The 16,555-nt window shown below is 33.5% G+C and overlaps 1 protein-coding gene across 7 annotated transcripts in view; it reads right to left on the bottom strand.

Annotated features, from left to right (window-relative positions):
* SCLT1 (sodium channel and clathrin linker 1) overlaps positions 1-16,555 on the bottom strand; it is a 178,018-nt gene that overhangs the window by 63,029 nt on the left and 98,434 nt on the right. For all 7 annotated transcript variants that reach the window (XR_004807007.2, XM_049097251.1, XM_025420622.3 and 4 more), the window contains 3 exons: positions 13,267-13,338; positions 5,537-5,611; positions 2,771-2,916 (listed from right to left, as the gene is read on the bottom strand). Coding sequence is in view for 6 of the 7 variants with exons in the window: in XM_049097251.1 (XP_048953208.1) it covers positions 2,771-2,916; positions 5,537-5,611; positions 13,267-13,338 (293 nt within the window). In the remaining variant the exon portion in view is untranslated. The remainder of the gene's footprint in view (positions 1-2,770; positions 2,917-5,536; positions 5,612-13,266; positions 13,339-16,555) is intronic.

Raw genomic sequence — 16,555 nt, 5'->3', positions numbered from 1 at the left:
ATTTGCTGTATTTTTACAGTAGTTGCTTTCATTCCTTTCTCTCTCTTTTGTGTGTTTACACATTTTTTTCTGATTTGCATGAGGCTTACATAAAATCTTAGTTTTAAATTTATAACAATTTAACTTCAATCACATAAAATCTCCACATTTACTTCTCTGCTACCTCACATTTTTGTTCCTGAGGTCATACTTTTTACATCTTTTTATACTATGTATCAATTAACACATTATTGTATCTCTATTATTAATAATCTTACTTTTTAACTTCTAGATTAAAGTTAAACACGATTTATATACTACTATTACATTCAGAGTATTCTGAGTTTGACCATGTACTTACTTTTCCCAGTGAGTTTTATACTTTCATGTGTTCTTATGTTGCTAATTAGTATCCTTTCATTTCACTTGAAAAACTCTTTGTATTTCTTGTACAGCAACTTTAATGGTAATGAGCTTTGAGCTTCTGTTTGTCTTAGAAAATTTTTAATCTCTCCTTCATTTCTGATGGACAACTTTGCTGGGTATAGTATTCCTGGTTTGCAGTTTTTTTCCTTCAGTACTTTGAATATATCATGCCACTTTTTCTCTGCTGCAAGGTTTCTTCTAAGAAATCTATTGATAGTTATACAGGGATTGAGGGACATGCCCTGTATGTGATGAATCACTTCCTGTTTTCAAAATTATTTTTTCTTTATTTTTGGTAATTTGATTATAATGCATCTAAGTGAAGACCTCTTGATGTTAATTAAGCCTATCTGTGATTCTTTGGGTGTCATGGATCTGGATGTTCAACTCCCTCTCCAGATTTAGGAAGCTTTCCATCATTTCTTTATAAACCTGTTCCTTTCTCATTCTGTGCTTCTTCTGGGATTTTCATAATGTACATATTGGTTTACTTGAAGATATTCCACAACTCACATAGGTTTTCTTCACCCTTTTTCACTCTTTCTTCTCTTTGTTCCTCTAACTAGATGATTTCAAATGACCTATCTTCAAGTCTGCTGATTTTCTTCTGCATGATCAAGTCTGATGCTGAAACTCTACAGAATTTTTCAGTTCAGTTCTTCAGCTCCAGGATTTGTTTTAATGGTTTCTATTTCTTTGTTAAACTTCTCATTTTGTTCATGCCATTTTTCTGATTTCATTTAGTTGAATGTGTTTTCTCATAGCCATTGATTTTTAAGACAACATTTAAAATTGTCAAGCAGTTCATGGATCTCCATTTCTTTTGGGTCAGTTAGTAGAGCTTTATTAGTTTTCCCTGGTGTTGATGTGTTTGTCTGATTCTTTCTCAGTATCTATGTATTTGAAGAAGCAGATTCCTCTTCCAGTCTTTGCAGACTGATTTTGGCAGATGCTTCTCCTGCCAAGTCTTACAACTGTGGGGGTTGCTTCTGGGATTGTGGTATAGCAAGGCTTAAATTATTTTGTGTGGCTATCTGCCAGGTTCATGGTTGGCAGGCATGTAATCAGGAGCATAGTCCGGTGTTGTGTCCAGTGGATTCCTAAGGGTATTTCTGTCATGTCACTGGCTGGTCCATGAGATGGTAGGGCTGCTTTTGTAGTGTGGTAGAGTGGGATTAAAGCTGGGTCACAAGGCCTCAGGGATTGGAGTCAAGTCTGAGGTCGGGAGGGGGGCCTGGAAGCATCTACAAGTGTGGCTTCTGCTGGGTCTTTTGGGTGGATCCTTGGCTGTGAAAGGTGACCTAAACTGTGGTAGAGTAGTGCTGGATCCATGTCTTGTGGTTTTGCTAAGTCTGCAGTCAGGTGTGACTTCTGCTGGGCAACTGTTAGTACTTCCTTTAGTTCACTTGGCTGGTTTTTGGCTGGGTAGGACTGCCTCTAGACCATAGGAAAGTGGAGCTAGAGCCAGGATACAAGGATCACAGTCAGCTCTGAGGTTGGCAGACCTATTATCAGAAGGATCCACAGGGATGGCTTCTACTGAGTCCCTTAGTGGAGGGGGTAGAAACAGGACTGCAGACAAGTGGTGCTGCAGCCAAGACCATGGGGAGATGGGGCTGCTTTGGTCCATAGACAGGACCATAGTATGCACTGTCACTGGTGTGCAGGCTTACTTCCCTGTTTTGGGGCTCCAACAGTGTTTTGTAACCTCTTACCTGGATCCCAAAGCTCTCACAAAGGTACTTTTGTCCAGGGATTCCTTTTACATATTTGTTTCTGTGGAGGGACATGGGCTGGATACCTCCAATTCATTCCACTGTATTGCTGACATTATTCCTCTTTATTTTTAAAATATCTACTAAACATATTCTGTAACACACTGAGATTTCACACAATTCAACTTAAATTTTACTGTATTAAGTAATACTCTGGGGGAAAAAGGTAGAAAAATATTCAGAAGGGATATGCCAGACTATAAATTTACCATTTTAATAGACAATGCAACAAATAAACGTGATGGGTTATTATAGAATATTCACTAACAAAAGAAGTATACACATAAACTGAGTATAAAAGCAATAACTAAGAAGGAAGCCGAATAGTTAGTATAAAAAACTCCAATCTTATGAGCATGCTATTTAACTGCCAGAAAGGAGAAATTTAAAATAAAAGGGCATAGTCCTGTTAAATCTTTTCTTCCTGAGGAAAGCAGTTTTCAGAAATAAGCCTGAAAAAAATTCTATTTCGTGCTAAAAAGTTTTTTTTCCACATATACATAAGTCCTATTAAAAAAAAAAAAAAAAAGAATCTGCCAGAAAGTACAAATTCTGAAAATGTTAACAGAAACTCCAAAAGAATAACTTACTTTATTTCAAGTTGTTTTATTTTATTTTCTGCTGTCTTAAGTCTTAGTTGAAGATCATCTTTACAACGCTCTGCAACCAGGCATCTTTGGTGCATTTCTTCTAGTTTTCTGTAATCACTTTCATTTACTTTGCCTTCATGGTAAATCTGCAAAAGATTATATTACCTTAAAAAAGAAAACTGTCTTAAGAAATTATAACAGTTTAGAAACTAAAATCAATGATAAATAAAAGCCCATAATCATGTGTCTATCTGTTCCCATTGTTACATAGTAAGACATATCAGTAATTTTGGTTACTTTATATTTATAAAATAAAATGCTGAAAACTGACATATAAAAATTGCTAATTTTTGAAATTATTCATGCTCATTGTAAACTAGTTTAGTATTTTATTTTTTTAATTTTTATTTATTTTATCCTTTCTTTTATTAATGTATCATGTTGATTGATTTGCAAATATTGAACTACCCTTGCAACCCAGCAATAAATTTTACTTGATCATGGTGAATAATTTTTTTAATGTATTGCTGGATTCAGTTTGCTAGTATTTTTTTTAATTTTTATTATTATTTATGATAGTCACACAGAGAGAGAGGGAGGCAGAGACACAGGCAGAGGGAGAAGCAGGCTCCATGCACCGGGAGCCCGAAGTGGGACTCGATCCCGGGTCTCCAGGATCGCGCCCTGGGCCAAAGGCAGGCGCCAAACCGCTGCGCCACCCAGGGATCCCAGTTTGCTAGTGTTTTTATTGAGATTTTTACACCCATGTTCATCAGGGATACTAGCCCTGTTGTTCTCTTTTTTTTTGTGGTGTCTTCCTGCTTTGGGGTGATGCTGGCATCATAGAATGAATTTGGAAGATTTCCTTCCTTTTCTGTTTTTTAGAATACTTTGAGAAGAATAGGTATTAACTCATTTAACTGGTGGAATTTGCCTTGAAGCCAACTAATCCTGGGGACAGCTTTAATATCTTAAAAAGAAATGTAAAATAGCTGAAATAAAAAAAAATATTCTAAATGTCACAAGAGATAACACTTTTGATTAAATTGTCTTGAACACCCTTCAAGACAATTCTGTATTTAGGGGCACCTGGCTGGCTTGGTTGGTTAAGCATCTTGCCTTTGGCTCAGGTAATGATCTTGGGGGCCTAGGACTGAGATCCGCTTTGGGCTATCTGCTTCTCCCTCTCTTCCCCACCATCCCCAATCATGGGTGCTCTCTCTCTCTCTCAAATAAATAAAATCTTAAAAAAAAAATATGCTGTGGTACAATAAATAGAACTATCTGAAAGTGGTTCTATAACCTTACTCTGGGTTAACTAGATAATAATCTAACTGAAATGGGGGTTCCTCTTTCCCCAACAGGAATAGGTATACCCAAGCTCAGCTTTTTATAAGAGTAGGCTTCCTCCACAACACAGATTGTAAAGTCTCCAGGTGCTAAGCAGCTCACATTCTCAAACAAATTCTACCCATAGCTACCCTTTAAATCCAGACTGTTTGACCAAGTAACCTGTATCTTTTTCCACCAAAAAGACTGCTTTGTCAGTCCTGCTCTATAGAAAGGTAGAATGTCAGCAAATTAACGTCTCACTACTAAAATACAGACACACAGACACACACACACAATGCATGCATATATACATAAGGTCCTAGCAGTACTTTGACTTTAGCACACTTGCCTGGGATAGTGGGAGAATTAGGGACTTGTGCCTTTTCTTTACCTGCTGTCTTTAGTCTTGTTTTACATTTCCTCAATTAAGCCTATTCTTTAATCTCTTTCATGTGGTATTAAAAATTTCATCCCAGCCATCCCAGCCATGATGTGCAGCAGGTAGCAATCTAAATGGGATCTATTCCTAACAGATAACAGATAATAACTCAGAAGGAATTAACCTTACAGGAGAATGGTGACCATAAAGGTCCTACCTGGAACATGACATATATACTTTTGTTATGTGCTGTTTTGTAAGTCACTCTTTTACTGATGTCATGATCTTTTTATGTCAATTATACAGATATGTCACATACTTTTATATTACATAGTTTTTTGAAAATCAAATTCTGACTCTACCATTTACTACTTGCTAGCATTAGGTAAGTTACTTAACTTCTATGAAGGTTCCCAATGTGCACTTAAAACACAGTACGTGCTACATCAAGTTTAGTTTCCCCTTTTTCCCCCAAGGTATTTTAAGAGTGGGATATTTACTGATGATAAAAAAGTTATTTAAGCAAGAAATTTTAAACTGTAGACTTTTCACATTATTTTTTTCTCAAATATCATTCATTAGGGTAATATATTCCTATTTAAGAAAAAAATCTATACTTTTAAAAGATTAAAATTAGAGCAATGTTATAATTATATATATATAATATATATTATATATACTTATATATACTTACTTGGTTATATATACTGGTTATATATACTTACTTGTTTTTATAGATGTCTTAAACCCAATAAAAGTTGGCATAAAATTTAAAAACAGAAGGGAGACCTAGTAAAATTTACTATTGGGATGAAGCTTAAACAAGGAATATGCCTACTTCATAAAAATTTATACCTTTAAGTAAAGTGTACAAATACTGTGGCCACTATTATAAAGAAACACATTCAGGCAATACTAGTGTTTAAGTGCTGACTGTGAATATATTCTGAATAAAAACACAATGTAGAGATTGCTAGTAGATAGTGTGATGAAAGCAAGAGAGTAATAGTGGGCATTTGCAGTTGAGGTTTAGGTAGTTATTTTTTCTTTTTTACCTTTTCTAGTTCTTCTTCCACTGCTTTTTTCTCCCTAATGGCTCGTTCAATTTGGCTTTGTTTTTCAGCACACTCCTATAAATTCAATTCGTATCGTAAATAAACATTTTTGTAAAACCTTAAGAAAAAACAGATAAGTTGAATGATTTATTCATAACAAGAATATCACTCTTATCCTATCAATACAGCAGGACTATACCGATTATTAAACAAAAGTAAAAAACCTCCATCTTCAAAGAGCTACCTATCTCAGGAGTTCTAAGTAAACATGCTAAATAAATGGGTGACAGAGGTTGAGGAATTTCAGAGAGAAAAAAATAAATGAGACCCCTTTGTTACATTAGTTTTATTCATATAACCTTATTATATTTTTTTTAAAAAGATTTTATTTATTTATTCATGAGAGACAGAATTCCCGGTCTCCAGGATCACGCCCTGAGCCAAAGGCAGATGCTCAACCACTGAGCCACCCAGGCATCCCTCTTATTATATATTTTGAAAGGGAATACAGAACTGGACAGTGACACACACTCTGAGGATAATCTGTGGCCTAAAAGGCACACAGGTATATACATTCTTTATTTATTTATTTATTTATTTATTTATTTATTTATTTATTTATTTATTTATTTATTTATGGCAAAACTTATAAAGAGCTAAGGGGCTGTCTTAGTTGGTGACTCTTGATTTTGGCTTAGGCCATGATCCTAGGGTTGTGGGATCAAGTCTCGTGCTGGGCTCTGCTCTGGGTATAAAGCCTGCTCAAGATTCTTGCTCCCCCCCTGCCCTTCCCTGCCCATCTTCCCCTCTGCTCATATGTTCTCTCAAAAAAAAAAAAAAAAAAAGAGAGAAGAGTCAATGGACACAGTAAAAGTTTTATTAGCATGATCATAAACATTTTCTGCTCTAAAGGTTTTAATTAGTAAAACCGAACAAGCATAGTAGTCAATTGAAAAAATTTAGTATTTTGCAAATAAAGTAAAACTGAAAACCCTTATAATGATTGGTTCCTCATAGTTATTTGTTTTTAATTTATTTATTTATAAGAATGGGTGTGATTATTTTCTACTAATTGTAAACTATGCTTTGGATGAACCTCCTTAATGGCAGTATACTACTGATATTCAATTACCTTTAGCATGATTTTATTTTACAAAAGTATTGTATATCAATGTTTTTAAATTTTAAAATAATCTTCTAAATTGCGACCTCAATGAATTCTAATTATAATGAAGACCGTTATTAACCCTATATTACTAATCAGATGATTAACCTAAATTGATCATCCTTCATTAAGACAGAATTGTTAGTACACAAGAAACGAAACTTTAATGTTCCAAATATGTTTAATGTTCCATATATGTTCATACAGTAAGTTGCTACTATACAAAAAGGTGGTTTTATGATGTGAAATTTGGGATTTCTCCTATGTTTGTAACTCATCTTGTGTGATTGTTAATAGACTATTTTTTAGACAAGTTTTAGGTTAAACAGCAAAATAGAGAAGTTAGAGATTTCCACTATACTTCTTGCCCCCATATATGCAAAACCCTCCCCCATTTTCAACATTCCTCACTGCAGTGGTACATTTGTTAATACTGATGAACCTACACTGACACAACATTATCACTCAAAGTCTCTTGGTGTTGTGCAATTTATGGGTTTAGACAAATTTATAATGACATGTACTCACCATTATAGTACCATACAAAGTAGTTTCACTGTTCTAAAAATCCTCTATGCTTTCTCTATGCTTATTCATCCCTCTCTCCTCCTTAACCCCTGATAATGTCTTTTTACTGTCTCCATAGTTTTGGCTTTCTCAGAATGTCATATAGTTGGAGTCAAACAATATGCAGCCTTTTCAGACTAGCTTCTTTCACTTAGTAATATGCATTTTAGTTTCCTCCAATGTCTTTTCATGGCTTGATAGTTCACTTCTTTTTAGTGCTGAATAATACTCCATTGTCTAGATGTACCAGTTTATTTGTTCATCAACTAACGGAGAGCTTGGTTGCTTCCAAGTTTTGGCAACTGTCAGGAAAGTTGCTATAAACGTCCATGTTCAAGTTTTTGTGTGGATATAAGTTTTCAACTCCGTTGGATAAATACAGAAGAGTGCAATTGTTGGACCATATGGTAAGAATATGTTTAATTTTATAAAAGATTGGGATCCCTGGGTGGCTCAGCGGTTTGGTGCCTGCCTTTGGCCCAGGGCGCGATCCTGGAATCCCGGATCGAGTCCTGCGTCGGGCTCCTGATGTGGAGCCTGCTTCTCCGTCCTCCTGTGTCTCTGCCTCTCTCTTTCTCTCTCTACATCTATCATGAATAAATAAATAAATAAATCTTTAAAAAAATTTTATAAGAGATTGCTAAACTCTCTTCAAAAGTGGCTATACCATTTTGTATTCCCACCAGCAATGAATGAGAATTCCTGTTGCTCCACATCTTTCCCAGAGTTTTGTCAGCATTCTGAATTTTGTCAACTCTAATAGGTGTATCTGCTACATATTTGGTGTAATGAGTAGCAGCTCATTATTGTTTAATTTGCATTTTCCTGGTGAAATATAATGTGTAACATCTTTTCATATGCTTATATGCCATCTGTATATCTTCTTTGGGGAGGTGTTTGTTAAGATCTTTGGTCTACTTTATTTTATTTTATTATTTTATATTTTGGTCCACTTTTTATTTGACTTTAGTATTGTTGACTTTTAAGAGTTCTTTGTATACTTTGGATAACAGTCCTTATCAGCTATGCCTTTTGCAAATATTTTCTCCCAGTCTATGGTTTGAATTTTCATTCTCTTGATAGTGTCTTTCACGAGAAATCTTTCATTTTAATGAAGTCCAACTTATCAACTGTTTCATGGGTTATGCCTTTAATGTTGTATCTAAAAATTCATTGCCAAACCCAAGACCATCCAGATTTTCTATTTATCTTCCAGGAATTTTATAGTTTTGTGTTTTACATTTAGGTCTGTGACCCATTTTGAATTAGCTTTTGTAGAAGATGTAATGTCTATGTCTAGATTCATTCTTTTACATGTAAGCATCTAATTATCCTAGTCCCATTTGTTAAAAAGACTATCTTTTTTCTCCATTGTATTGCCTTTGCATCTTTGTCAATGATCAGCTGACTGCATTTATGTGGGTCTATATCTTATTCCATTCTGTGTTCTGTATTTTATTCCACTGATCTATTTGTCTATTTTTTCACCAATATCACAGTAGCTTATTATAGCTTTATAGTAATTCTTGAAATCTGGTAGTGTCAGTCCTCTGATTTTGTTCTTCTCCTTCAATATTGTATTGGCTATTCTAGGTCTTTTGTCTCTCCAAGCAAACTTTATTTTTTTTTTAAATTATTGTTATTTTTGAATTTTTATTTAAATTCTAATTAGTAACATACAGTGCAATATTGGTTTCATGAGTACAATTCAGTGATTCATCACTTACATGTTACAACACCCAGTGTCAACATAACAAGCACCTTCCTTAATACCCACCTCTCTTCAACAACCCTCAGTTTGTTCTCAATTGTTAAGAGTGTCTCTTATGGTTTGTTTCCCCCTTTCTCTTCTTTCCTCTCTTCCTATATGTTCATCTGTTTTGTTTCTTAAATTCCAGATATGAGTGAGATATGGTATTTGTCTTTTTTTAACTGACTTATTTTGCTTAGCATAATACACTCTAGCTTCATCTACATTGCTGCAAATTGTCAAGATTTCATTCTTTTTGATGGCTGATTAATAATCTAATACACACACACACACACACACACACACACACACACACACACACATACCACCTCTTTATCCATTCATCAGTCAATGGACATTTGAGCAATCTCCATAGTTTGGCTATTTTTTTTTTTTTTTGGCTATTGTTGATAATGTTGCTACAAACATTGAAGTGTATGTACCCCTTTGAATCTTTATTTTTGTATCCTTTGGGTAAATACCTAGTAGTGCAACTGCTGGATCATAGTATAGTAACATTTTTAACTTCTGGAGGAACCTCCATACTGTTTTCCACAGTGGCTGTACCAGTTTGCATTCCCACCAATACAAGAGGGTTCCCCTTTTTCTACATCCTCACAAACGCTTGTTTCTTGTGTTGTTAACTTTGGCCATTCTGACAGGCGTGAGGTGGTATCTCATTGTGGTTTTGATTTGTATTTCTCTGATAATGAGTGATGCTGAACATCTTTCATGTGTCTGTTAGCCATCTGGATGTCTTCTCTGGAGTCTCTATTCATGTCTTCTGCCCATTTCTCAACTGGATTATTTGTTTTTTGGGTGCTGAGTTGATAAATTCTTTATAGATTTTGAATACTAACCTTTCCTTCAGATAAACTTTAGAATCAATTTGTCAATATCCACAAAATAACTTGCTGGGATTTTGACTGGGATTGCACTCAATCTATAGATCAGGCTGGGAAGAACTGACATTTTGACTTTAGTCTTCCTATCCGTGAACATGAGCTATCTATTTATTTACATCTTTGATATCTTTCATCAGAGTTTTCCTCATATAGATTTTGTTAGATGTATAACTAAATAACTTTTTACATGCTAAGGTAAATGGTATTGTGTTTTAATTTAAAATTCCATTTGTTCATTGCTGGTATATGGGAAAACAGCTGACTTTTGTATATTAACCCTGTATCCTGCAATCTTGCTATGCTATAATTGCTTCTTTGTTACATGTTTTTTGTTTTTCAACTTGTTTTCTTTTTTTAAAAAAGATTTTGTTTATTTATTCATGAGAGACACACAGAGAGAGAGAGAGAGGCAGAGACACAGGCAGAGGGAGAAGCAGGCTCCATGTAGGGAGCCTGCCTGACGCGGACTTGATCCTGGGTCTCCAGGATCATGCCCTGGGCTGAAGGCGGCACTAAACCGCTGAGCCACCCAGGCTGCCTTCAACTTGTTTTCTACAAAGACAATCATTTCATCTGCTAACAAATTTCTTCCTTCCCAATCTGTACAATTTCTGTTTCTTTTTTCAGTCAAATTGCATTGGCTAGTACTTCCAGTATGATGTTGAAAAGCAGTGGTGAAAGGACACATTATTGCCTTGTTCCTGATCTTAGTTATTAATTAGTAAGCTTTTGGTTTCACAGCAGTAGGCTTTTTGTAGATATTCCTTATCAAGCTGAGGAAGTTTCCCTCTGTTTCTAGGTTACTAACAGTTTTTTTTTTTTTTTAATCATGAATGGGGGTTGGATTTTGTCAAACACTTTTTCTGCAGTTACTGATATGATTCTCATATTTTTATGTAGATATTAATAACAGAGTTAGATCACACTTCTGAATCTGGTGAATGACATATAAAGAAAAGTATGTGATAAATACACTATGCATCTCTCTCCATCCAACCCACCATTTCACTCCTAAATGATGACTGAAAGAATATTTGGTTAACCTCAAATAACAAAGTTAAAAAAGACATAGAAGTTTAGACCTTTATAAAGACATATATGAATTCTATTAAAAATTCACTGTAATATAAAAGCAAACACTTAAAATTACTATTAAAAAGCTTTCATGGGTATCTGCTATTAATCACCATCAATATTCCTACCTTTTGGGCAAGATATGACCAATAATACTAGATATTTTTTGAAGTACTCAAGGAGTATTTTCAAAATCATACCTTATAGTGTACCATAAAGAAAATCATAACAAATATCAAGAATCATTATCAATAGGTTATAATCTGTGGCCTCTATTTAACTGGATTAGGAATAATAAAAAGACATCTAAATATCTAAAGATGTGGAAATTCAAATTAAAAAAAAATTTTTTAAAGAAATCATAGAAGATCATAATGAACTTTTCATTTTCCTTGTATAAAATTTGGGCATTATTATAACCAATTTTGTTACTCATTTACTGTAGGTGAACAGCAACCTCTGCTGATTGGCGGATTTAAAAGCTTGAGTATTCTTAAGAGAAATTGTATCCTATAGGAGAAAGTAAAAGTGGTGCTGCTCTCCAAAGGGACATATGTGGCTAGACTGGCACTGGCCTTTTCTTGAATCTATCAAAAAATCTGCATACTAAGTTAAAAGACAAGTTTTTCTCCTTCCTACAAGCATAACTTAGTTTTGGGTTAGCTAAAGGATTAAACTTCTTTCTTTGACTTCATCTTTATGGTATAGGTGGTAAAACTGGTACTTAAGAATATAAATCAATAGCTGACATAATAACATGTCTCAAACATAGTCGTAAATTTGAGTTACCCGAGAAAATCTCCTTTTTAAAGTAGTTGAACATGTCTTCCTTCATACAGATTTCTCAATGCCTAATATTTAAAACATTTCAATTAATCAGTAGTTTTTTCCATGGAATCAACATCAGAGAATATTTAATATCTTTAGAAAAATCTACTTAGCTATGGATTATAATTGTTTTACTATAAATCATAAGAAATACTTTTTGCAATAAACTAAAATATAGTTTTTTGCTCTAAAATGAGTTCATATAGCTCTGGTTGTGGTTATTAAGAGTTATTATTTTAAAAATTTTTGCAGATATTATCCAATACACATTTCTTTGGGAAAAGAGAAAGAAATAATGTTCTTGTCCTTCCAGAGTTTACAAGCCATTAAATGATTCTGGACTGGGGTGGACCTTCTTTTCTAAGCTGTGAATCTGCTGATAGCTAAATCAGTCCATGTAAGAGAACAAGCAAAATAGCAAAGTGATAGATATGACTAATTGGCCACACAGCATCCCATTAATTTTACTTAATATTCCTCCATCCTTAAAACAGATGACATTAGACAAAAAGTAACACTGTTTCTTGTTCTATTACTCTGAAGATCTATACACAAAGAAAAATCTCATCATGTATACTACAAAGTTTGTAGAATATGAAAAACATGCTCCCTCTTTCAGAGTTGTTTAAATATTAGTCAATAAATATTAAAAAAATCATACTGTGAAAACACTGTGCTAGGCAATAGGGAAAATAAAAGGAGGCATAAAACTCTTGAACTTTGAGGTACAATCTAGTTGGAAAGAAGATTTTCATGAAGCAAGAGAGTAGAGGGAGAGAGGGAGACAGGTGAAAGAGAGAACTAACAGTGTAACATATTTATTACAAGACAATTCATTGCTGAATTTTGTAGTCAGATTAAAAGCGACATAGAGATTCAGAAAATATTAGAGTTTGTGAAGTTGAGAATATCTCTCCAATCTCTGAAAATTCTGGTACTTTTATTCCCCTGGTTATTAAAGGTTATTAAATTCCATTTCATCAAATAGAGTTGTTAAATACCTCTAGTCACATAAGTACTCTTCTCCTTTCTCTTTGCCTATTTATCCTTCAGTATTCATTTCTTTTGGGAAGCTTGTCTTTCTTCTTTCCCACTGTAATATATACTTTCTCTTTCTCCCTCGTCTCCTAGATGAACCTAGCATATGGTAGCAGCTGCAGAAAGGTGCTTAATAGCACTCTGGGCATTTTTTGTCAAAAAAGGTAATTGTAGTAAAATGTGATAAATGCCATCCATCTTTCCTGCTGGATTAAGTTCCAAGATTGCAGGTAACATGTTTATTTTGATTTTTACTCTTCTCCAAGCATCTAGCATAGTTCCTGGCTTAACAAGTATTTTCTGAATGAGCAAGAATACACATTATAAGATACGTCAAAACATATCCTGGCCTTTAAAATAAGCAATATTCAGAGAAAAATATAAATATAGTCTTCTAACATACCATTTGAAGGGCTGAAAGTTCTTCTGTTAGTCGAGAAATCTGTACACTATACTGTTTTCTTGTGTTTGCAACCTGTAAATTAAGACATTTATAAACTGTTTAGGTTCTCAAAAAATGATTAATACCCAATAAAAATACATAGAATAGTAAGTTTGATTTTAGGTCATAAAAAATAAATAAGCATATGGTATATTAAAGAGTCAAGACTTTATTATGATAGGGGTAGAAGAGTGAATTTCTATTAAAATTTACCATAGTAGAAGTGAAAACTGGCAAAATTTAAAAATATTTACTTACTAATCCCCTTAAAGATAATAACCAAGGCATTACAAGTTAACATAAATAACATTTTTTTAATGAAAAATGAGTGCATTTTCCAAAATTGAAAATTTTTTAGAAGAATGGTATTATTTTACATTTTTGCAAATTTCCTTAATGTCTGGCTCAACAGAAGACAGCTAGGTTCTCATATCTATATCTGTGTTCAACCTGTTGTGCTGATCATCAGTCTTTGGAAAACAATGTACCTCATGAGAGAAAAGTATGAAAAAAGCAAACAGTAAACTATAAGTAGAAAGTTAAGGTTAGACCTTGCAGACTCTCTGAACACTTTGAGAACTCCTGCCACAGAGCAATTCAAATGAAAAACCAAATTACACACTAAAAAATTAATTAGTAACTTTTAAGGCACTTTTGTTTTATAAACAGAAGAATATTCTTTATTTTGCATATATCACAGTATTAGGTAAATTGTTTTGTGAGGAGAATTATTTGAATTAACACTTAAATTGCTTCAGAAACAGTATAATTTATATATATAGAACATTTTGAAGAATTACATCTCATTGAGATGGCTCTGCTGATAATATATTTTTCTAATAACTACTCATGCTTTTTAAAAAGACCACAAGGAATACTGATACTATATCACCAGTAAACATTTATGATCTAAAGATTTTTGGAAATTTTCTAAGATCCTATAAAATAGATTATTTCTAAAACATGAGGTAAGCCTTCTACAGAACATTTACAACATTGACACATACTTTATTTGGTTAATTAATATGAGTTATGTTTCTGAAGACTGGACAAACATATATGAGTCCCTTTGAGCTCTATTTTAGATTTTAAATTGATGCAAACTTTCCTATGAATAATTATATAATTATATCCATCCTCTTTATGGGTCAGTGATAACCACAGCATTTACTGAGGTCTGATATGTGAAGAACTGTTCAGAGTGCTGTGTTATTATCTCATTAAATCCCACCAACAATCTGATTAAGTAGTTATCACCTTCAATATAGAAGAGGGATATTAAGGTATAGGGATAGTTAAGTCATGAAGGTTTTCAGGATATAAAAATTTTAGTCCCTATGAGTGCATTCATGTCTGTCTATCTGCCTCTCATACAATGTTTTAAGAGTTCTTTTCAGTGTCTAAAAATGATGCAGCTAGCATGAAGGTTTATGACTATACTAATAAATATATTTTGAAATATTTTTATAATAATGCTGATAAATTCAGTGAATTAAACTGTTCATATTTCTTAAAAAGACAGTGTAGGACTACTGAGACTGATGGTATATCATCAGTAAAATCTTATGCTGCAAAGATCATAGAAAATTTTTTGAGGTTAGTATCTGATAAAACACAATGTAAACCTTGTTATGTGAGCAAATACACATATTTGAGAGGCAATTTAAAGTAGTTGGAGTTCAGAAGTCTGTATGGAAACTAAAATCCCCTCTCTTATCCTAACCTCACGTTTTTTTTGTAAACATTTTCTTTTACAATGTATGGATAGTAAGGATATTTGTAAATCAAACAGTAAATTAACAAGAGATAGAAACAGAAAAGGCCAATAATGTCACAAATATTGCCTAACTGGATGAATATAATTTTGATCACCAAATTTAAGCCATGATTTGAAATAAAAAGAAAATCAAAGTCAAAAGAAAATAACATTATTTTCACAAATTAAGTTTTACTTGTTTTTTTTTTTTAATTTTTATTTATTTGTGATAGTCACAGAGAGAGAGAGAGAGAGAAAGAGAGAGAGAGAGAGGCAGAGACACAGGCAGAGGGAGAAGCAGGCTCCATGCACTGGGAGCCCGATGTGGGATTCGATCCCGGGTCTCCAGGATCGTGCCCTGGACCAAAGGCAGGTGCTAAACCGCTGCGCCACCCAGGGATCCCAAGTTTTACTTGTTTTATAGAGATCTGAGAAATAGCTATTTCTGTATTTTAAAGAAATAAGCTACTGCCATATTTTGTTCAGTTTTATGGCCAGAACATAAGTATGTGCTGATTTATTCATTATATTTACTTTGTTAATAAAAAAATACTTCTAAAGTCATTAGAAATAAGTAATCCTCACTCTAACAGGTTAATTCTACATATTTGGAGGACATGTCAAATTATAATAAATGGGGCAATTATCACCAAAACAGCTGAAAAATTTCAAACAAAAACATTAAAAAATATATTATAAAAATATAAATGGATATAAGGAGGATATACTATATGCTCTATAAAATACTATATAGTTCAATTATATAGTTTATGAAAATAATACTTACTCTTTGAAATTCTACACACTGAGAACTGTAATACGCAGAAAGAGAAAAGTGCCTCATTATTCTTCTAGGCTTAGCACTGTTCAAAGGCTGATATATATATCTCCAGAATTTTTTGCTTCACAGATAGTTACACCAATCATTAATAATTTGCAATTAAATGAAAACTCAGAAGGACAATGCTAAAAATAGCACTTATCTCTGGGTAGTGGAATTTTAAGCGATTTGTAAGTTATTCGTATTTTGGGTATTGAGTTTGATAAGTTCTTTATAGATTTTGGATACTATCCCTTTATCTGATAAGTCATTTGCAAATATCTTCGCCAATTCCATATGTTGCCTTTTAGTTTTGTTGCTTCCTTTGCTGTGCAAAAAACTTTTTATCCTGATAAAGTCCCAATAGTTCATTTTTGCTTTTGTTTCCCTTGACTTTGGAGATGTGTCTAGAAGTTGCTGCAGCCAACGTCAGAGAGGTTGCTGCCTGTGTTCTCCTCTAGGATTTTAATGGATTCCTGTTTCACATTTCAGTCTTTCAGTCATTTTGAGCTTACTTTTGTGTATGGTGTAAGAAAGTGGTCCAGTGTTATTCTTCCACATGTGGCTGTTCAATTTTCCCAATACCATTTGTTGAAGACACTTTCTTTTTTCCATTGGATATTCTTTCCTGCTTTGTCAAAAATTAGTTGGCCTTGGAGTTGAGGGTCCATTTC

This window comes from Canis lupus, chromosome 19 (assembly GCF_003254725.2).
Source record: "Canis lupus dingo isolate Sandy chromosome 19, ASM325472v2, whole genome shotgun sequence".
NCBI classification, from domain to species: Eukaryota; Metazoa; Chordata; class Mammalia; order Carnivora; family Canidae; genus Canis; species Canis lupus.
Note: the sequence above shows the minus strand (reverse complement) of the source record. Positions and strands in the feature narration are given on the sequence as shown.